We start from the raw sequence: 24,586 nt of genomic DNA, 5'->3' as shown, positions 1-24,586 counted from the left end.
TCTCCCCAGGACATACCCACAGCTCTCCCCCAGGGACATACCCACAGCTCTCCCCCAGGACATACAGCTCTCCCCAGGTTGCCACAGCCTTTTCGGGATGTCACCACAGCTCTCCCGGACATGCCACAGCTCTCCCCAGGACATGCCCACAGCTCTCCCCCAGGACATGCCGACAGCTCTCCCAGGACATGCCTGACGCTTTTCCGGGATATACAGCAGCTCTCTGGGACATACCCACAGCCTTTTCCAGGACATGCCAACAACTCTCCCCAGGACATACCCACAACCCCTTTTCCAGGACATACCCCTGTCCCCCAGGACATACCCCCAACCTTTTCCAGGACATACCTAGCTCTCCCACGGGACATGCCCACAGCTCTCCCCAGGACACATGCCCACAGCCCTTTTCAGGACATGCCCACAGCTCTCCCCAGGACATACCCACAGCCTTTTCAGGACATGCCCTGCAACCTTTTCAGGACATACCCTGACTCTCCCCAGGACATACCCCAACCCCTTTTCAGGACATACCCAGAACTCTCCCAGGACATACACAACTCTGCCAGGTCATACCTGGCCTTTTTCCAGGCCCTAGAACTCTCCCAGGACATACCCCACCACAACCTTTTCCAGGACATGCCTAGAACTTCCCCAGGACATACCCACAACCTTTTTCCAGGACATACCCACAACCTTTTCCAGGACATACCCACAACTTCCCCAGGACATACCCACAACCTTTTCCAGGACATGCCCACAACCTTTCCAGGACATACCCACAACTCTCCCAGACATACAAACTCTCCCCAGACGCCCTCTCTCCCAGGACCCACTCTCCCAGGATATGAACAAACCCCCCAGGTATAAGGCGTCACTAGCACTTTCCGTTAATTTTTCCCACAAATTGTCAATTTTTCTTGCCCATCTCGCCTAGGCAGGCGTATTGTTTCTGGCTGACAGGTTTGCGGCAATTTCTGTGGTCAAGTCAAGATTCTTTTATCGACAATGAGGATATTTATAAAATATAAATGTTGAACCAATTAAAATGACTAAATTTAATTTAAAAATTATTCCCATATCGCATTTTTAATAATTTGTTAAAGTGTAATTTTGTTTTATTCTCATATTCGTAAATACAGTGAACCCTCAAAGATTAGGATTTTGTTAGAATCTGACAAAATTTGAGGTTCCAGGGGTTAAGAAGCCTCCCTAAGAAGCATTCCCGAAACAGAGCAAAGAACATCTTAAGCCCATGTAACTAAGATGTCAGTGTGTGGGACACAGGTGCCTGAGGCAGGAAACATACACAGAGTTGTCGATTGTTGCCTGTGGGAATATTATTTCATTCACTCTAGTAATGATACAATGTTTCTTATTATGTTCTCGTAGGTAAATGCATGGTTTACATAATTTGCTTATCATTTTGCCCATCACCATTTTCAAATTACCGTATATCTCGGCTTATAAGACGGAACTTGAACATTAAAAAAATCTGCCCAAACTTAGGGGGTCGTCTTAATCACGAGGTATAAAATTCTTACCTCTTAAATATTGTGGTTTAGTGTGTCAAGAGTGGTGATGGAAACATCGTAAGCCACTCACAAGGTCCTACCACTAATTATTTTATACTGAAGCTTACGTTTGGGAAGCTGGATTCAAATTAAGATTACCGGTATATTAAAATAATAAAAATGTATTATAAACCTGTCTAACATACCGTAAAAGAACATTATACCCCTGTAATAAACACAGCTATCATCACACACCCCTCCCCACGCCCCCCCCCATTTGCCAGTGAGGAGACAAGAAAGGGAAAGTGACCGCGAGATTAGGCTATTTTTAGCCGTGGAGGTGGTCAGTAATGCATATTGGTATATTTACTGATAATAATACTTATCTCCTATAAATAATTAATTTAAAATTTATTTCTTTACAAGGAATATTCAGTAAATGACTGCGTTAATTCTTGAAACTACCGACAGTTAAATACAGACGCTTAAGTGATGTCACTAGTGTTTACACTACACCAGCCGGTAACATTTGATGCCATTACTTGAAGTGAATTGGCCTTATTTTAAGTAACTAACCATAAATAAATACAAAAATTAAAAAAACAAGATCAAAAGTGAGAAATAATATACTGTATGTATGATGTGTTGTCAAAGTTAGAGGAACAATTGAAACTGCAATTGTGTGTAAATGAGGCATAAAGTCAGGTCAGCGCTGAACCTGGGACTTGGTCAAAATTTTCGTGATGCCATATGGCAGCAGGGCCTACCATTAGACAACACATTATGCTTCCAATATCTTCCCAGGCGGTAGTATCTACCTGTTTGGTAGCTGCCTACTACCTACACAATTTTTAGTAATATTACTTTGATACATGATAAATTGGACAAACAATGAAAATAAACATCAAATTTAATTACCAAAACGCTTCCCATTGGCAGCTGTAAGAAGAGGTGGAGATGGGTTATTTTTATCCCGTCTTTGTGAAAGAAGTTGCCAGTAATACCATATATTTACTGATCATAATACTTATCTCCTATAAATAATTAATTTAAAATTTATTTTTTACATAGAATATTCAGTAAATGACTTTTAAATAAATAAACAAATAATTCGGTAAATCTATTTCAAGTAAATGGAAAATAAGCAAACAAATGTTATTTACCAAGACCCTTCCCTCTGGCTCAGGGTGAGATGGAGGGTAGATAAAGAAGGTTATTTATAGCCAGTCTTTGTGTCTGAAGTGGCCAGTAACCTAATGCACCATAAATAATTTATTTAACATTTATTTTTTGTACATAGAATATTCAGTACATGACTGCAATTATAAAATAGTGCTCATCTTCCAACATCTCGTCGGCAGTCACTTCAGGATCTCTGATCACATCCAGGATGTCTTCGTTGGTGGTCTCGGAGAAGCCTTCAGCTGTAATATTGTGCGCAGCTTCTCTTGCAAGGTCCACTGCTACTGCAACAGTCTGAACCTCACCAGTCACAGGTTGACTCCTCCACTCAGCTGGCATGCCATGCAACACATGTCTCCATGCGTGACGAATCGTAGCATTAGACAGCTGATCCCATGCCTCCACCAAGAAGTCTACAGCTTGTTTGACGTTAAACTTCTTCCAAAATTGTTTGACGAGAACTTCTTGAGTCCCCACCTCTTATTCCTTGTCCTCGTCGCTTTTACTCTAGCTGTCGGTGTCATCCAGCTTACGCAACTCATCCTTGGTGTTGGTAGAGTTGTTCAGGAGCTTGAACTTCTTTGCAGAGTATGCAGCTTTCACATTGCAGATCAACTCCTGGTCCATGGGCTGGATTAATGACGTAGTGTTGGGAGGAAGGAAGACCACTTTTACGTTGGGGTGACGATCCATAAGTAGGGGCGAGTGTCCATGTGCGTTGTGAAGGAGCAACAAAATGTTGAATGGAACATTCTGTTGCTCGCAGAATTTCTTCACGTCGGGAACAAAACAGTCGTCAAACCAGAAGAGGGACAGAGAAGAGGACATCCACGCCTTACGTGCGGTTAGCGAGTGGACATTAAGCTTGTTCATGTCCATATTCTTGTAGGCGTGCGGCTTACGGGCTGTGTGGATCACCGATAACTTTGGTTTACAGGTACCGAAGGCATTGGTGGTAAACAGGAAGATGATGCGTTCCTTCTGCATCTTCCGGCCCCGAATCTTGCTGGCATTCTTTACAACGAAGGTCTTGGAAGGTAGCTTTTTCCAGAAAAGACCAGATTCGTCCATGTTAAACACCTGGTCGTCGGTGTACTGTCCTTCCTCCATAATCTCACGTAAGAATGGAGGAAAATCTCTAGCCGCCACACGGTCAGCACTCGCTTCCTCACCACCAATGTTGATGTTGGTGATCTCGTTCCTCTTCTTAAACCTATGCAGCCAACCAGAGGAAGCAGTGAAGGGTTTGGGCTCTGCAATTCCCAGCTTACGTGACACTGCTGCGTATAGTTCACGTGCATACTCCTGCACTGAGCGCGTGTCCACCGCCATGTTGCGTCGCGCCTTACGAATCAAATAACTCACCAGCAAATTTTCCACTTTTGCCAGCACCCTGTTCTGGCAATACCTGATCGTTGAAACACCTGCAGACTTTGTGATTTTCATGTGCTCTTTGATCCTGGCTGCATCCTTCTTGATAGTGCGAATCGTAGATTCGTTGACGCCATGCTGGCGCGCGAGATCAACTTGCCGTGTTCCTTTCTCCAAATCTTGAATGATCTGGTATTTCACTTCGTAGCTTAGAGAACGGCGTGTCTTCTTGGGCTTAGGGCGGCTGGGTCCAGGTAAGGAAAGGTTTCTCTCTGGTGGAGGTGGTGGTCCGGCGGAAGCCATTTCACAGAACAATGGATTCACGTATACAAGAAGTGGCCTGGAGGGATGAAACTGCCGCGGCTAGGTGAAGCGTCGTCTTTCCTCCCTCCCTCCCTCCCCCGGGTGGACACTTCATAATACTTTAAGCCAATTACAGCTAGCAGCAGAGGGGGGTAGGGATGCATGGCCAATCACAGTCCGATACGTCATATGACGTCAGTGATAACGCAACAGAGACATGCACTGCACAACCTTACCGAGCGCGGCTTGCCCAGACGGAGGGAGGAGGCGGGAGCAGGCGGGTGGGGCGAATCTAAAAATAGTGTCTCGAGCCGGACACTCTCCACGTATACGTGAAAAAAACTCGCGTTAAGTAAAAGTTCGGCTCTGGCGAGGCACCGCGTATACGTGAAATCGCGCTAAGCGAAACCGCGTTAAGCGGGGTATTACTGTATATATATATATATATATATATATATATATATATATATATATATATATATATATATATATATATATATATATATATATATATATATATATATATATATATATATATATATATATATATATATATATATATATATATATACAGTCGGCCCTTCACATACGCGGGTTTAGCATTCACGGATTCGCAAATACGCGGATTGCCCCGCCGGAGGAATATTCTGTACATTGAAGTACAGTTAACCCTCACTTTACGCGGTCCCGCATTCCGCGTTTCCACGTTAACGCGGTGCCTTGCCAGAACCTCACGTGCTCACATTACGCGGTACGTGAACCCCATTACGCGGAGAGTGTCCGGTGCGACGCTATTTTTAGATTCGCCCCACCCGCCACCCGCCCGCCTGCCTGCCTGCCTCTCCCTCCTCCTCCCTCCGCTTGGGAAAGCGGCGCGGTAAGGTTGCGCAGTGTGTGTCTTTGTTGCGTTATCACTGACGTCATATGACGTATCCGACTGTGATTGGCCATGCATCCCTACCCCCCTCTGCTGCTAGCTGTAATTGCCTTAAAGTATTATGACGTGTCCACCCGAGGGAGGGAGGGAGGGAGGGAGGGAGGAAAGATGACGCTTGACCTAGCCGCAGCAGTTTCATCCCTCAAGGCCACACCGTGTAATCGTGCATCCACCGGACCACCACCCCCAGAGAGAAACCTTTCCTTACCTGGACCCAGCGGCACTAAGCCAAAGAAGACACGACGTTCCTTAAGCTACGAGGTGAAGTATATCATCATCCAAGAGTTGGAGCAAGGAACAAGGCAGGTTGATTTGGCGCGCCAGCATGGTGTGAATGAATCTACGATTCGAACAATAAAGAAGGATGCAGCCAAGATAAAGGAGCACATGAAGATCACAAAGTCTACAGGTGCTTCTATGATCAAGCATTTTCACAACCAGGTTCTTCTCAAGACAGAAAAATTACTTGTGAGGTACTTGGTGCGTCAGGCGCGACGGAACATGGCGGTCGACACGCGCTCTGTTAAGGACTACGCACGTGAACTGTACATGGCAGTGGCACAAAAGATGGGAATTACAGAGCCCAAACCCTTTAATGCTTCCTCTGGGTGGTTACAGAGGTTTAAGATCCGGAACAAGATCACCAATATAAACATTGGTGGTGAAGAAGCGAGTGCTGACCGTGCTGCGGCTAGGGAATTTCCTCCGTTTTTACGTGAGATTATGGAGGAAGGACAGTACAGTGACGACCAGGTGTTTAACATGGACGAATCTGGTCTTTTCTGGAAAAAGCTACCTTCCAAGTCCTTCGTTGTAAAGAATGCCAGCAGGATTCGGGGCCGGAAGATGCAGAAGGAACGCATCACCGTCCTGTTTACCACCAATGCCTCCGGTACCTGTAAGCTCAAGATTATCGGTGATCCACACAGCACGCAAGCCGCACGCCTACAAGAGCCATGGACATGACCAAGCTAAATGTCCACTGGCTGACCGCACGTAAGGCGTGGATGTTCTCTACACTGTCCCTCTCCTGATGACTGTTTTGTTCCCGATGTGAAGAAATTCTGTGAGCGACAGAATGTGCCATTCATTATTTTGTTGCTGCTGGACAACGCACCAGGACACTTGCCCCTACTGTTAGATCGTCACCCCAACGTAAAAGTGGTCTTCCTTCCTCCCAACACTACGTCTATATTACAGCCCATGGACCAAGAGTTAATCTGTAATGTAAAAGCTGCATTCTCAACAAAAAAATTCAAACTCCTGAACGACTACACCAACACCAGGGAAGAGTTGCGTAACCTGAGTGACACCACCACCGATAGCAAGAGCGAAGAAGATGAGGATCAACAGTTGGCACAGCAAAAAATACTGTTCAAACAATTCTGGAGAGTATTTAACATCAAGAAAGCTGTGGACTTCTTGGTGGAGTCATGGGATCAGCTGTCTATTGCTACAATTCGTCACGCATGGAGACATGTGTTGCATGGAATACCAGGTGAGAGGAGGAGTCAATCTGTGACTGGTGAGGTTCAGAATGTTGCAGTAGCAGTGGACCTTGCCAGAGAAGCTGCGCAGACTGTTACAGTTCCAGGCTTCTCCGAGACCACCAACGACGACATCCTGGAGGTGATCAGAGATCCTGAAGTGACTGCCGACGAGATGTTGGAAGAAGATCACGTCAGTGAAGAGGAGGAAGAAGGTGCGTCATTCTCCGAAGAACACAGTTTAACTCATAGTGATATTAAGGGTGCCATGGAGTGTGCAGAGAAAATGAAGTCCTTCCTTTCCCGCGACAATGACGATGACCGCTATGAAGTCTTCCATACCCGGCTGGTGCAGGCTATGGAGCCATACATCACGGTGTATCAAGACAACATAAACACCAGCCGTCAAAAAAGCATAACCGAGTTCTTCGCCCGCAACCCACCACAGCCAGCCCAAGCCAGTGATAGTGACAGTGAAGATGACTTTGAGGGATTTGTCAGGGAAGCCCTGACAACTGTAAGTGACAGTGATGGTGATTCACCTAGTAATGGTGATTCACCTGAGGGCCAGTAATCTGCCCTCTGCCTCGGAACCAGCCTCCATCCCCGTATGCCGACCCATCTCTTCTACTAACGTAAGTGTTCCACATAACTTTTAGTTTTTCTAACCTAACCTTTATTTTTCCTATGTTAACCATTATTTTTCCTAACCTAACCTCTTCTATATTACTTGTTTTTTCATACCATCATAAAGTTAAGATAAAATTTTTACTACAACATAGTTGTGTGTCGTCAAAAAGTGGAGTTTGGGGGTCGGCCCGGACTCTATTTCAATTAATCCCATATGTTATGTTATTCACTTTACGCGTTTCTCACTTTACGCGGGACCCTGCGGGTTACATTAACCGCGTAAAGTGAGGGTTAACTGTATATGTTTGTGTAATAAATGTATGTAGTAAGTACGAAATCTTTTTCACTCAAATCCTAATGAAACACCACAATTAGAATACGGTGGTAGCTGTTGTATAAACAGTCGGAACACAGTCCCACCACTGATCGTCTCGTGCTAAGCAAGTGAAAAATTAAAGAAAATTCTTGCAGTGTGTTTAATATGTTACAGTACAGTAGTACCCCGATTTACGAGGTCAATTGAACCCACAGGGTACCGCGTTAAGTGAAATCCGCGCAAATGGAACAACAGAACATATGGGATTAATTCCAATAGAGACTGGCCCGACCCCCAAACTCCACTTTTTCCGACACAATACCGATGTTGTAGTAAAAATAACATCTAAATTTTATGATGGTGTTACGAACCACGCCATCAATTGTCATGATCTACCTACCCAGCACTACGAACCACGCCATCTATTGTCCTGATCTACCTACCCAGCACTACGAGCAACGCCATCTAGGGACGAAACCCGAGTATGACTAGTCTTAGTTACCACTCCGGGGTTTCCCTTCTCCATATCCTGGTTGTTGCGTCACCCCCTCCAAGTCTTCCTCATCAGCTCCAGTTCAATGAGAGTTCAGTTCACTCTGGGAAGTGACCACAGGATCACCTATCCTGGAAACCTATAGCACAGTGACTACCTACCGTCTTCTACAATACTCAGCCTTACTCGTCAGCCATCTCAGCTCCGCACTTAAGTATTTGTAATCTTATATTGCCTCCCCACCTCCACCTTGCTTCAAATTATTGTATGTTGTATAACAATGTATATACTGTTAATGTTTAGGTTAAGTATGGTTAAGGGTAAATTATAGAAAGCTGAATATTTTGTTAAGGAATTTATGGTACTTTATTATACACAACAAAAACTCGCATCCTTTGTCTACCCTTTCATAGTCCGATTGTCTTTGTTTTTTTATTGTTGTTGCCTGTTGGGATCTGGGTAGACTTTTAACTATATTCTAAATCCCCAACTCATAACAATGGTATGCTCACACAATTAATATTTAAGAGAAATACAGTCGCCAGGTTAATGTCCATTCAAATAATAGACTCAAATCTCCCCCCCCCCCTCTTCCCAGCTCACTGGCCCCTACCTCTCTGAGAAATGATTGGGTGAAACACTAGATTTTAACGTTTAGTAATAAATAATACCTCAGACTAAAGTTAGGATAATATAATTGACATTTCTGGATTCCTTGCAGGTCAGGGAATATTTTGAATGTAAACTTCATATATTTTGCACAAAAGATAAAATACTTGCTTTGTGTAAACCAAATTATTACATTAGATCTAAAATTTGTATGTCTAATGCAAAATCCATGATGTTTATATTCAAAATGATCATCATATGTAAGAATTCCAGCAATGTAAATTATATTCTGGTCCAGTAATTTGTATGAATTTTATGAGCTAAAACAAATATCTTCAGTTAATAAAAAAAAAAATATTCTTCACGACACTATCTGTCAATCAAAGTACCCCAACTTGCCTCCCCCCCCTCTTCCAACCGTGCCAGATGGTCGGTCGGTTCCAACCCACCTCCCCAGCCCCAACCTTCCCTCCCTACCAGAGAAATGTTGGGTGAAATAACTAATTTTAACTTTTAGTAACAAATAATACCTCAGACTAAAGTTAGGATAATATAATTGACATTGCTGGACTCCTTGTAAGACCAGGAACATTTTGAATATAAATGTCACATATTTTACACAAAAGATAACATATTTACTCAGAGTAAACATTACATCTAAAATTTGTATGTCTAATGCAAAATGAATGATGTTTATATTCAAAATGATCATCAAATTGTAAGAATTCCAGCAATGTAAATTATATTCTGGCCGGGTAATTTGTATGAATTTTATGAGCTAAATAAAAAAAAAAAAAATTATACTTCACGCGTATATGGGTAGATGAACCGCGTAAAGTGAAAGTTCGGTTCTGGCGAGCCACCGCGTATATGAGAAATCGCGTAAAGTGAAACCGCGTAAAGCGGGGTAATACTGTATATTATAAATATATAAATAAACAAATAAATCGGTAAATCCATTTCAAGTAAATGGAAACATTTTACTCGACACCGACATTAGTTCCAGTTACCGGTAAATAGCAGACGCTTCAGTGACGTCACTAGTGTTTACACTACACCAGCGGGTAACATTTGATGACATTACTTGAATTGAATTGGCCTTATTTTAAAAAACCCAAGGACGGTTGGTAAAGGACTACTGGGTCAGTGGGTAAGTGTCACATTTGGGGTACCAGTCTTATACAGCGAAAAGAGCTCAAAAGCTACTTTTTAAATGGAAATTTGGGGGGCCGTCTTATGCACCCCGCTGCCTTATAGGCCGAGATATACGGTAGACTACAAGATATATATTTCTCCTATGAATTATTTCCTTGATATGCCTGGCACTGGGAGTGAGTAGGGGAGTGAGTGACTGGTCGTTAGTGCGTCACCTGCTGTCATAACTCTCCTTGCTCCCTGCCATATTTCACTGGATTTACTGTTATTATTAGTGTTTACTGATATAATAGTGCTTAATAGTTATATATTTTATTCATGGCATTGTAGCCAAGTTAGAATTATCACTGCAACTACCAGGCAGGCTACTGGGCCAAGATGTTAGGTGTTATGGTTGTTTTTCAACTCATATTTTCGGGCAGATGTATGTACGGTAACTTTCTTCATTTAGTTTTCCTCACTTACATGCACACACCATCCTACATACATAATGTGAAGAAAAGAAACAATTGTCCTAAAGGCAAACACATAAAGGGAATATACATTTCTTTGTACACGAGTTAGCTGGCTCAGTGCGGGAGCGAGAAGATGATGCAGTGTGTGGGGGGAGCATTGCTAGGGAATCAGCGGAGGTAGCGTCCTTGCTCTCGCCACTGCTATCAGAAGCAGGGCGTACTGTATATGCAAATGACGATTGTGTTAAATTTTCATTTGGCTTTTATTTACTGCTTTGGCAATACAGTATTTTTTTTTGTAACTTATTTATTGGTATTGTTTTTATTTATTCCTCATATATATATATATATATATATATATATATATATATATATATATATATATATATATATATATATATATATATATATATATATATATATATATATATCTTGATAAAATCACACGGGAAAATGGAAACAACGGAGTACCTTAGCTTTCGTCTTTATTCAAGACATCTTCAGAGGCAACTAGATTACATGGACAGAGAGAGGCTTAAATATACAGGGTGACCTAAAAACATGAGGTCAGGTCATAATGATGACATCCACTAATCCCCACACCAACACAACCGTAGAGGAGCTTAAGAGAAGGGTGGTGACGTGACTAGACAGGTCAGGTCAGAAAAAAGGGACCCACAAAATAACTGTCATACATCAAGATCAAAGGTTTTCAAAGCATTTTTAACCTTGGGCCACTGACAAATAAATTTATGTAACATATCAGTTTTAAACTGACCATCACTAAGGTTTATTGATATGTATATATATATATATGTATATATATATATATATGTATATATATATATATGTATATATATGTATATATATGTATATATATATATATATATATGTATATATACTGTATATATATTTCATGTAGATCCACAATGAAAACGTGGATAAGATAAATCTTGATATGTATGTATGTATGTATATATATATATATATATATATATATGTATATATATATATATATATATATATATATATATATATATATATATATATATATATATATATATATATATATATATATATATATATATATATATATATATATATATATATATATATATGAGAGAAAAAGGACTCGTATGACGGGGGACCAAATAAAAAAGCATAGCTACATGTATTGTGGACTACGGTACTAAGCGTACCCTTTTCATCACTTTGTAATAAACCTAGCCATGCCTCTGTGTGTTTATGATATTAACCATAACATTATATATATACAGTGGTACCCCACTTAACGCGGTCAATTGAACCCAGAGGGTCCAGCGTTAAGTGAAAACCGCGTTAAGTGAATAACAGAACATATGGGATTAATTCCAATAGAACCCAGCCCGACCCCCAAACTCCACTTTTTGACGACAAATAACTATGTTGTAGTAAAAATAACATCTTAATTTTATGATGGTACATGCACACAATTAATACTTAAGAGAAATAGAGAAATACAGTCGCCAAGTTAATGTCCATTCAAATAATGGACTCAACTCCCTCCCCTTCTTCTCACACTACACTCACTGGCTCTTCCCTCTGAGAAATTTTTGGGGGAAAACCAGGTATAGTAATAAATAATTCCTCAAACTAAAGTTAGGATAATATAATTGACATTGCTGGATTCCTTGTAGGACCAGGAATATTTTGAATATAAATGTCATATATTTTTCACAAAAGATAACATATTTACTCAGAATAAACTTTACATCTAAAATTTGTATGTCTAATGCAAAATCTATGATGTTTATATTCAAAATGATCAGCAAATTGTAAGAATTCCAGCAATGTAAATTATATTCTGGCCGGATAATTTGTATGAATTTTATGAGCTAAAACAAATATCTTCAGTTAATAAAAAAAAAAAAATATTCTTCGACACTATCTGTCAATCAAAGTACCCCACCTTGCCTTCCCCCCTCTTCCAACCGCGTGGTCAGTCCCAACCCTCCCCCCACCCCCCACCAATCCTCCATTCAAGAGTTTTTAACATTTAGTATTAAATAATACCTCAGATTAAAGTTAGGATAATATAATTGACATTGCTGGATTCCTTGTAAGACCAGGAATATTTTGAATATAAATGTCATATATTTTGGACAAAAGATAACATAATTACCTAGAGAACAATTTTTATCTAAAAATTGTATGTTTAATGCAAAATATATGTTGTTTATATTCAAAATGATCACCAAATTATAAGAATTCCAGCAATGTAAATTATATTCTGACCGGGTAATTTGTATGAATTTTATGAGCTAAAACAAATATCTTCAGTTAATAAAAAAAAAAATAATTCTTCACTGGGTAACAGATGGTCGGTCGGTCGGTCCCTCCCTCCCCCCCACCCCCACCAACCGTCCCAAGGAGATGTGTGGGATAACCACTAAATTTTAATAAATAATACCTCAAACTAAAGTTAGGATAGTATAATTGACATTGCTGGATTCCTTGTAAGACCAGGAATATTTTGAATATAAATGTCATATATTTTGGACAAAAGATAACATAATTACCTAGAGAACAATTTTTATCTAAAAATTGTATGTTTAATACAAAATATATGTTGTTTATATTCAAAATGATCACCAAATTATAAGAATTCCAGCAATGTAAATTATATTCTGGCTGGGTAATTTGTATGAATTTTATGAGCTAAAACAGGCAGTCAGGCAGGGTGGCGGGTGGTGCGAATCTAAAAATAGCTCTCGAGCCGGACACTCACCGCGTATATGATGAAAAATGCCGCGTTAAGTGAAAGTTCAGCTTTGGCAAGGCACCGCGTATATGCGAAAACGCGTTAAGTGAAAGCGCGTTAAGCGGGGTAATACTGTGTGTGTATATATATATATATATATATATATATATATATATATATATATATATATATATATATATATATATATATATATATATATATATATATATATATATATATATATATATATATATATATATATATATATATATATATATATATATATATATATATATATATATATATATATATATATATATATATATATATATATTTTTTTTTTTTTTTTTTTTTTAAGGGGAATAGCCCACCCGGGCACAGGTCATCGACCCACAACGGGGCCTGGGGGGCAACAAAATAAGAGTAAAAAGAAAAAAATTGAAAAGAAAAAGATTATAATAATCTACACCACGAAGATGCTGGGAAACCAGCTTTTTAAAGTGAGACATTGTATAAGTATGGAAACACAGAAGAAGGCAGAGCATTCCACAGTTTGGCTGTGTGAGGAAAGAAGGATGTACTATAACGGGTTATTCTAGTGTGACCGACATCCACAGAGAAATTGTGGGCACCGCGGGCAAAACATGTGTTACGAGCCCACGGCCTTGCCGACGGTACACAGAATGCCAAATCCACTGAACATTACCCGTTAAAGTACCTGTAAAGGAGAGAGAGTGAAGCAACATTGCAGCGAAGAGAAAGGGAAGAAAGATTATCAACTAAAGGAGGAGAGTTAATAGGACGAAATTCACACATAAAAGTATTTTCTTCAATATTCCCGACTAAAATATGCCATAAAATAAGGTATTTTTGTTTTTTATATAGTTATTTATCGTTTTTATACATGTAGTACATTTACAGGAAGATACCGACAATTGGCTTTTAGGGAAAGGTGGGACCACCTGGGTCTGTGAGGGTTCACTGTACATCTAATATATTTGTTTACATTGAGTGATGTGTTCAACATCTTCACAGCTTCTCTATTTATTCCTGTGTGGACATGCCTGTCCAAAGAATAGACAATATTAGATCATCGTTACCTGTGGGATCCAAGGGACGATAGGCACAGTAAAAAAAAAAAGAGGAAGGCATACAATGTCATCTTCTTTGTTTAAAATTGACAAACTCAGAAAGACAGGAGCACTGGTTCTCTATGCGTGTGTGACAGGTCACGGTTAGAAAATTAGAAATTTTTTAAAATTGATGCAATTAAATGAGGGAAGAAGTGTTAGTGTGCCACCGCCTTAACCATCACACAGATCAAGGGTTTACTGCACTGATGTAAAGCACAAATCTATTAAAAGGGTAAAGTTAGACCAACCTTCTTCAGTGCCAACTCTTGACAAAATGTATGGGCTTCTTCTACACTCCCAAGTTTGGCAAAATAAATAGGTAAAGCTGACTTCAATTTCTTCAGTGAGATCTGAAAATAATTATTATACATCTTTATTCTTGTCCTTATATGTTAGCCCTTTTGAAATTCCTTTTTTTTTTTTAAGTTGTAGCACGAAATAAACTTTTAAGTTCATGAAAACAAACATATTAAATGTCTAATTTACAGATGAATGATATATAAAAAATACTTGTACTGTACCTTTTTAGCTTTAATACCATATGCCTTCTCAAGGTGTACAACAATTCTCCTCTGTGTAGCTCGGAGCTCTGAATGAACTGGTGTTATCAGAGGAGACCCACCATCATCTTCAATGTAAAAGTATCGAAGGTTTCGTACATCCACCTATGAAATAAATTCTTTTATTAAACATGGTATCCACAAACATAATGTTTATGGCACTTAGCTATCTTTGGAAGTACAGGGCATCCTCGATTAACGTCGGGGTTACGTTCCTGAAAACACAACGTGAAGCTAAACAACGTTAAGCGGATCAATTTCCCCATAAGAAATAAATAAAATATGGGAGTTTCGTTCCTGAACCTCCCTTCGCCCCATGGTAATAAGTTACATATACAGAAAATTATTGCCATTTCTAGAGAGAATAGTACTGTATATAGAACTACAGTACTAAGTTTGTATTGGTACTCACCGATGGGCGGAGGCGGTAGAGCGAGTGTGTGGTGGGTAGTGGAGCGAAGGAGGAGGATGGAGGGAGGAGGATGGAGGGAGGGGAGGAGGGCAAGGGAGGGAGGGTGGAGAGTGACCGAGACTCTGCGCGGCTGCCTCCTCCTCCTCCTGCTCTGACTGGGGTTCCTCTGCCGCTGGTTGCTCCTCCTCTGTTGTTGTTTGCTCCTCCTTGGCTACCGGCTGTTGTGAAGAAGCTCCTGCCGTCCCGCGACGAAAAAATGAATCCAGTGTCGACTGCTTGGTGCTACTCTTCCTTTTCTCCTTATAGATCTCAGTGTAACAACAAGACTGTCATTAATGCTGCGTTGAACCTTTGAGCTATGTTATCTGTTTGGGTCGTCATCTAGAAGCATTTGCATTCCTTGCTGGATCATGTTCAACGATTCTGCCAACCTCTTTGAAGTTAGCGTTTGTTGAGGTTCTTCGTCGTCGTCGTCGTCTTCTTCAACGGGACTGTGTTCTGTTAGTTATTGCAGATCTTCATCGGTGAGCTCGTCTGTATGGGATGCCAGGACATCCTCAGATTCCAGCTCATCAAAGCCTGCCTGTCTAACCAAGTTGAGGATATCCCTATTCACAGCTGGGACTAAGTTTCTGAATCCTGTAAAACTGTTGACACACTCAGGCCACAGTTTACTCCACACACCATTCAGGCAACTTTCTGAAACCTCTTCCCATGCCTTGTCAATACTGTTAATTGCATGAAGAATGTTGAAGCTGCGCCAATGTTCTCGGATCGTTGGTTTATTTTCTCCGTCTGTAGCATTGAGCAGCTGGGCCATGGTACGGTATAAATAATACGCCTTGAATTCGGCGATGACGCCTTGGTCCTTAGGCTGCATCAGTGCTGTCCTGTTGGGAGGCAGGAATACAACTTTTACACTGTCATGCAAGTTGTCGAGATTGGGAGGATGAGTTGGAGCATTGTCAACAATCAGAAGAATTTTGAAGTTAAGGTTCTCCTTGGCACAGTATTCCTTCATTGCAGGGACGGCATACACATTTAACCACTGGTTATCCATGCCTTGTTGTTTGCCTTGTAAATGAGAGGAAGGTGATCCTTAGTGTACCCTTTCAGGGCCTGTGGGTTGGCAGCGCGAGAAATCAGCATAGGCTTCAGCTTGAAGTCACTGGCAGCGTTCACACCAAGCAGCAGCGTCAAGCAATCTTTTGCTGCTTTAAAACCTGGTGCTCTTTTCTCCTCCTTGGAGATATAGGTCCTCTCAGGCATCCTCTTCCATAAGAGACTAGTCTCATCCACATTGAAGACTTGCTTCGGCAAGTAGCCTCCTTGCTGTATAATCCGTTTGAATTCTGGCGGGAATGTCTTGGCAGCAACCGTATCTGAACTGGCAGCTTCACCAGTCATCTTAAAGGTCGTAAAGGTCTCTTCCTTCGATCCTTCACCCTCTTCTGCCTTTATGCCATCAAACAAGGATCTGACCCTATGTTGGATAACCATAAGGCTCACAGGGGCATTGCATTGATTCTGGTCCTCCATCCACATTGCCAGCATCTTTTCCACTTTCTCTATATCACAGTGCTTCTAGTACCAGTCGTCTTAGTAGCACTCGGAGAAGAACCACTTCTAGCACTAACCTTAATCTTGTCAGCATTGGTCCGGATAATACGCACCATTGTGGGGGTTAGACCAAGCACAGCGGCTATGTCCACAGCACGTTCCCCTTTTTCAAATCTGGTTAATACATCCATTTTCGTAGGAAGGGTAATGGTCTTACGTTGCCTCTTCACTACACTACCATCAGTAGCACTTGATGGGCACTTGGAAGCCATTTCGAATGGTTAGAGTGCAGTTTTAGAGCAAAAACACTTAAGCACACACGAATGATGGGAAGTCGTAACAGAGAATGGCTTGGCGTCACTGTGACATTCCGCGAGTGAGGGCAGCGCACCGAACCAAGAGAGCGTAGCGCGGCCAGACAAGAGTGGGTGATGTGCTGTATAAAGTAGCCCGTAACGACGCAAAACGATGTAGTATCGGATCACCGGGACGTTAAATGAATTTTTGGTCACTAAAGTTCAGCGACGTAGTACCGAAACAATGTTAAGTGGGACGACGTTAAGCGAGGACTTACTGTATAAAAAATATAAAAGATTTCCATAATATTTAATGTCTTCATATTTTTCACTTGCTAACTAAAATGATTCTTTATGGTTACTTGCATCTCCTTTCTCTTGCATGTTCATACTCAGTACAGTGTCTTAACTATGTATTGTTTCCAACATCTGTGTAGCAGATGTGCAGACATTCATTTCCAGGACCATCCAGTATTTAAGGTGGCCACAGTACCATGAAATGGAAGATGCTTTGATGATTTGAATAACAAAGGCTGCCTTGGGTGGTCTAATGATTCAGGCTGAGGCAATGGAAATAAATGTTTGGTTGGTTAAGTGAGCTAGTGACAGCAAGCCAAGGCTGTCTTTACACCTTCATTAAACGTGCCCAGATATGCTCCAGGTGTGACTGGGTACTGCAGCCACTGTACTAGAGGTCTGCCCTGAAAACCGACATCCCATTAACTGCTGCTTCACTTAACAGATGATTTACATATTGGGGAAATACCCAAGTTTTGTTGATACCCTGTTGACAGATGGTGGCTTGGTGCAAATTCTTGTTATGAGAGACACTCTGCACACTGCACCGACTCAGCCCCGCCTCTCTGTCCTTGTTTACACTTACCATGTGTCTCTAACTTCATTTTTTTCGTTATTTCCGACTTATGAATGTTACGCAATCATGCCTAAATGCCCCAGTGATAGTTCTTCTTGTTCTGCAGCTTGATGTGATGTGATGTGATAAGGCATAATAAGAGTGGTGATAGACCAGCAAAGATTGGGAGATTTGAACTTGCCACCCTAAAACGTCTCTACCATCCTCAACACAGGTAAATAAGTCTCAATTTATGCTTGACATTGCTTATTTAATGTTTATTATGCTTACTTTATATGTCTGCTTTATTTTTTTTTGCTTGACAGTGTGCACGACAGAGACATATCAAGGGTAGATGGGAGGATTTGGAGGGTCCCTAACCTTCTGAATTTATTATACTCTATTGTTTTTGGATTAATTTCTTCGATAACCATTGATTCACTATCGTGCGTTTTTTCCCAGCTGAGAAGAGATGCCACGCCCCCTCCTCAAGAGTTACAGCTGATTGGCTGTTGCAAATCTGTCCGAATTTGTCCTGAAGAACTAACATATTTCTAAACGAGTTTATTCATAATTGTTGGGATGACCGTTTCTGATGAGAAAGATATTTAGCTAAATAATATAAAGATATATACATTCATTATTTCAAACATAAGCACGTAAGAAGTTCATCAGAAATCTTAAACATGAATTAACTGTTAAACTCTGGAATCAAATTGATGCTTTCGGAGGACACATTTAACATATACTGTACCTGTACTTATTTTTACCCATTATGTAATACTACATTATGCAAAAACCATCAATTTAAAAGATCAGAATCACATTGAAATATTACACTGCCGTCAGCAGAGGCAAGAAATATGACTGCGAACAACTTCCTATTTCCCGCCTCTGCTGACAGCTCGAGCGGCCAAGTTCCCCAGTCTGTTACACTCATCCCCCAACTTTCAGGGGGCGTGTAATATTTCAATGTGATTATGATCTTTTAACATCTTAGTTTTTGCATAGTGGTTTTTTTTATAGGGAATAGCTCATCCGGGCACAGGTCATCGACCCACAACAGGGCCTGGGGGGGTGAAAAAATAAGAGATACAAACAAGATCACTGAGGGGGGTTACCTGCCAGAACAGGTGTTTAATGTGGATGAGACTGGATTATTATTCCAGATAGAACAAACATTACCTAAGAGGAGAAGAGTGAGCCAGGTTTTAAGGCTGTATTAAAGGGTACAGCTGTACTAAATATCCATAATCTTTTCATTTTTTACAATATGTTTGGTATCTACAGGAGTAAACTTGGACTTACAAACAAGCTTCAGGAACGTAACTACTGTAGTTCGTAAGTAGAGGAGCACCTGCATTAATCTACACCACGAAGATGCCGGAAAACTAGCTTTTTAAAGTGAGACATTGCATGAGTATGGAAACACAGAAGAAGGCAGAGCATTTCACAGTTTGGCTGTGTGAGGAAAGAAGGATGTACTAAAACGGGTTATTTTAGCGTGACTGACATCCACACAGATACGATGGGCACTGCGGACAAGACATATGTTACGACCCCACATTGCCCATTAAAGTACCTGTAAAAGGGAGAGAGTGAAGAAACATTGCGGCGAAGAGAAAGAGAGGAAAGATTATCAACTAAAAGAGAAGAGTTAATAAGACGAAATGCCTTTGATTCCACCCTATCTAACAGTTGGACAGAAGGAGAGCCACCTCAGATATGAGAGCAGTACTCCAAGTTCGGACAAATGAAACCCTTATAAACTTGAAGCAACTGTTGAGGAGTGAAGAAGCTACGGCATCTGTACAGCATTCCAAGCTTTTGGGAGGCAGCTTTAGAAATGCTGAGTATGTGTGGCCTCCATGGCATATTAGAGGAAATGGTGAGGCCTACCATATCTATTTTAGAATTTGGCAGAATGATTGTGTCCTGAAATGTGATTGGTGGGAAATCATCTACTTTGGAAAGTATAATTGGTAAATATTGAGTTTTATTATGATTGAATTTTACCAAATTTCTACCTCCCCATTCGGAGATGCTGCACATATCCACATTGATAGATGTAATGACATCAGCCCTAGAAACAGATCTAGTTTGAGAGTTTTAGAAGGAAGGGGAAAATGTGAAGAAGAGTGAAGAGTAGAATCATCAGCGTAAGAATGGATAGAATTAGTTGTAGTGTGAAGTAAATCATTGATAAATAGAAGGAAGAGAGTAGGTGAAAGAACAGAACCCTGTGGGACACCACTATTGGTAGAGAATGAGCAAGAGATTGATCCCTTGACAACAGCTGCCATGGATCGGTTCTCAAGGAAGCTAGAAATTAGAGAAGTTTAGGGAAATTAGGGAAGTTTAGAAAGCAAAATCTTGTGCCATACCCAGTCAAATGTTTTGGAGATGTTGAGGGCCACGACGAAAGTTTGCCCATTATCCCTAAGAGAGGATGACCAAAGATGGGTGCAGTAGGAGAGCAGATCACCGGTAGAACTCGCCTGGTAAAAGCCATACTGGTGATCCGACAAAAGAGAATGGCGTTCAAGGTGACAAAAAAATGAGAGTTCAAGATAGTTTCAAAAATCTTAGAGAGGGATAAAGTTAGGGCAATGGGTAAAAATAAGTATTTATTAAAATGCGTCCTCCGAAAGCGTGAATTTGCTACCAGAGTTTAACAGTTAATTCATGTACAGTATAGTCTCAATTTAAGCGGATTTTGTTTACGCGTTTGGTCATATGATGTACCGGACTGTGATTGGGCCATGCATCCTTACCTCCCTCCGCCGCTAGCTGTGATTGGTCTAATGTAACATGACGTGCCCTGCCACCAGAGGGAAGAAGTCGCTGACCTAGCCGGGCCAGTCTCATTGTTCTCGGTCCCCACATATACAGTTCTCTCTTGTGCCCGCTATTCCCCTCACAATGGTTTCTGCTGGACCCCCACCACCCCAGAAAAACCTTGAACCTGGACCAAGCCATGGTTATGCGAAGGAAGTCATCGAGTTGGGGGAGAAAATCAAGCTCATCCTTGACAAAGACACAGTCAAGCATCGGTATGAAGTGTCTAATCACCTTCTGTCGAAAATTATGGAGCCGTATGTCCAGATGTATCACGACAACATCAATGCTAGTCGTCAACATAGTATTACGGACTTCTTCGCCTGCAACCCACCACAACCACAGCTAGCCCAAGTCAGTGACAGTGAGGATATGGCCTTTGAGGGGTTTGTCAGGGAGGCCCTGCAAACCTCTGTGAATAGTGATAGTGATTCACCGGAGAGCCACTAATCTGCCCTCTGCCTCGGAACCAGCGGCCATCCCCGTATGCCGACCCATCTCTTCTACTAAAGTAAGTGTTAAACACCTTTATATTTGTACAGTAGAGTGGTTTTATATTTAGATATTATGAGTGTGTCAATACCATCATAAAATTATGATGTTATTTTTACTACAGGGTACGTATTGTGTCGGAAAAAGTGGAGTTTGGGAGTCGGCCCAGTCTCTATTTCAATTAATCCCATATGTTCTGTTATTTCGTTTTCGCATTTCTCATTTTACGCGGACCTCCACGGGTTCAATTGACCGCGTAAATGGAGACTATACTGTACAGTCAACCCTCGCTTTACGCGGTCCCACATTCCGCGTTTCCACGTTTACGCGGTACCCTGCCGAAACCGGAATGCTCACATTCCGCGGTGCATGTACCCCTTTACGCGGAGAGCGGCGCGAGCAGGGTGCGCACAAGGTCGCCCAGTCATCAAAACATTACCGAGTTCATCACCCGCCACCCACCACAGCCGGCCCAAGTCAGTGATAGTGATAATTATAGTGAGGATATGGACTTATATGGACTTTGAGGGGTTTGACAAAGAGGCCCTGCAAGCCTCTGTGGTCGATAGTGATACAATTGATACAAGTGATACAGGTGAGGGCCAATAATCTGCCCTCTGCCTCGGAACCAACCACCCATCCCCGTGTGCCCAGCCATCTTTTCTACTAATGTAAGTGTTAAAAAACCTAATATTATTGATATTTCTCTGAATTATTAATTGTGTGTGCATACCATCAAAAATTAAGAAGTTTTTTTACTACAACGTAGGTATTGTGTCTGAAAAAGTGGAGTTTGGGGGTTGGCCCGGTCTCTATTTCAATTAATCCCTTATGTTATGTTGTTCACTTTACGTGTTTCTCACTTTACACGGGCCGCCGTGGGTTGAATTAACCGCGTAAAGTGAGGGTTCACTGTATAAGATTTCTGATAAACTTCCTACGTGCTCATATTTAAAATAATGAATGTATGTATGTATCTTTATATAATTTAGCTAAATATCTTTCTCGTCAGAAATGGTCATCCCAACGATTATGAACTAACTCATTTAGAAATACATCATTACTTCAGAATGAATTTGGACAGATTTGCAATAGCCAATCATCTGTTACTCTTGAGGAAAAAACGCACTATAACCAATGACTTTTCAGTCCCTATATGCGTCGGTTATCAAGATACACCTGTGTTCACTTGTATAATGCACCCTGCTGTTGAATACAGTCAACCCTCACTTTACGCGGTTAATGTAACCCGCAGGGTCCCGCGGAAAGTGAGGAACGCGTAAAGTGAATAACATAACATATGGGATTAATTGAAATAGAGTCCGGGCCGACCCCCAAACTCAACTTTTTGACGACACACAACTATGTTGTAGTAAAAATTTTATCTTAACTTTATGATGTTATGAAAAAACAAGTAATATAGAAGAGGTTAGGTTAGGAAAAATAAAGGTTAACATAGGAAAAATAAAGGTTAGGTTAGGAAAACTAAAAGTTAGGTGGAACACTCACGTTAGTAGAAGAGATGGGTCGGCGTACGGGGATGGAGGCTGGTTCCGAGGCAGAGGGCAGGCTACTGGCCCTCAAGTGAATCCCCATTACTAGGTGCATCACCATCACTGTCACTTACAGTTGTCAGGGCTTCCCTGACAAATCCCTGTTATGCTTTGCTGACGGCTGGTGTTGATGTTGTCGTGATACACCTTGATGTAGGGCTCCATAGTCTGCAACAGCTGGGTAGTGAAGATTTCATACCTGTTTGCATCAGGGTCGTCGGAAAGGAGGAGCTTGGCTTTCTCGATACACTCGATGGCACCCCTAACATTACTATGGGATAAGTGTTGTTCTTCTTGGGATGACGCACCACTGCCTCTTCACTGACGTCGTCATCATCATCATCTACCATCTCCTCAGTAGTCATATTAGGTTCCATTATCACCTCCATGATGTCGTCGTTGGTGGTCTCGGAGAAGCCTGGAACTGTAACACTCTGCGCAGCTTCTTTGGCAAGGTCCACTGATACTGCAACAGTCTGAACCTCACCAGTCACAGATTGACTCCTCCTCTCACCTGGTATTCCATGCAACACATGTCTCCATGAGTGACGAATTGTAGCAATAGACAGCTGATCTCATGCCTCCACCAAGAAGTCCACAGCTTTCTTGATGTTAAATACTCTCCAGAATTGTTTGAACAGTATTTTTTGCTGTGCCAACTGTTGATCCTCATCTTCTTCGCTCTTGCTATAGGTGTTGGTGAAGTCGTTCAGGAGCTGGAACTTCTTTGCAGAGTATGCAGCTTTCACATTGCAGATTAACTCTTGGTCCATGGGCTGTAATATAGACGTAGTGCTGGGAGGAAGGAAGACCACTTTTACGTTGGGGTGACGATCTAACAGTAGGGGCGAGTGTCCTGGTGCGTTGTCCAGCAGCAACAAAATATTGAATGGCACATTCTGTTGCTCACAGAATTTCTTTACATCGGGAACAAAACAGTCATCATACCAGGAGAGGGACAGTGTAGAGAACATCCACGCCTTACGTGCGGTCAGCCAGTGGACATTTAGCTTGGTCATGTCCATGGTTTTGTAGGCGTGCGGCTTGCGTGCTGTGTGGATCACCGATAACTTGAGCTTATAGGTACCGGAGGCATTGGTGGTAAACAGGATGGTGATGCGTTCCTTCTGCATCTTCTGGCCCTGAATCTTGCTGGCATTCTTTACAACGAAGGACTTGGAAGGTAGCTTTTTCCACAAAAGACCAGATTCGTCCATGTTAAACACCTGGTCGTCACTGTACTGTCCTTCCTCCATAATCTCACGTAAAAACGGAGGAAATTCCCTAGCCGCAGCACGGTCAGCACTCGCTTCTTCACCACCAATATTTATATTGGTGATCTTGTTCCGGATCTTAAACCTCTGTAACCACCCAGAGGAAGCATTAAAGGGTTTGGGCTCTGTAATTCCCATCTTTCGTGCCACTGCAATGTACAGTTCACGTGCGTACTCCTTAACAGAGCGCGTGTCGACCGCCATGTTCCGTCGCGCCTGACGCACCAAGTACCTCACAAGTAATTTTTCTGTCTTGAGAAGCACCTGGTTGTGAAAATACTTGATCATAGAAGCACCTGTAGACTTTGTGATCTTCATGTGCTCCTTTATCTTGGCTGCATCCTTCTTTATTGTTCGAATCGTAGATTCATTCACACCATGCTGGCGCGCCAAATCAACCTGCCTTGTTCCTTTATCCAACTCTTA

General features: G+C 41.5%; 1 protein-coding gene across 1 annotated transcript in view; it reads right to left on the bottom strand.

Annotated features, from left to right (window-relative positions):
• The window catches only part of LOC121880307 (fatty-acid amide hydrolase 2-like), a gene marked incomplete at its 5' end in the record, with an annotated part of 288,336 nt that overhangs the window by 56,102 nt on the left and 207,648 nt on the right, over positions 1–24,586 (bottom strand). Inside the window, 2 exon segments of the mRNA XM_042387464.1 lie at positions 14,571–14,672; positions 14,844–14,987. Coding sequence (XP_042243398.1) covers positions 14,571–14,672; positions 14,844–14,987 — 246 coding nt within the window.

Source organism: Homarus americanus, unplaced genomic scaffold (assembly GCF_018991925.1).
Source record: "Homarus americanus isolate GMGI-L3 unplaced genomic scaffold, GMGI_Hamer_2.0 scaffold20930, whole genome shotgun sequence".
Lineage (NCBI taxonomy): Eukaryota > Metazoa > Arthropoda > Malacostraca > Decapoda > Nephropidae > Homarus > Homarus americanus.
This window is presented reverse-complemented; position numbering and strand designations above follow the sequence as displayed.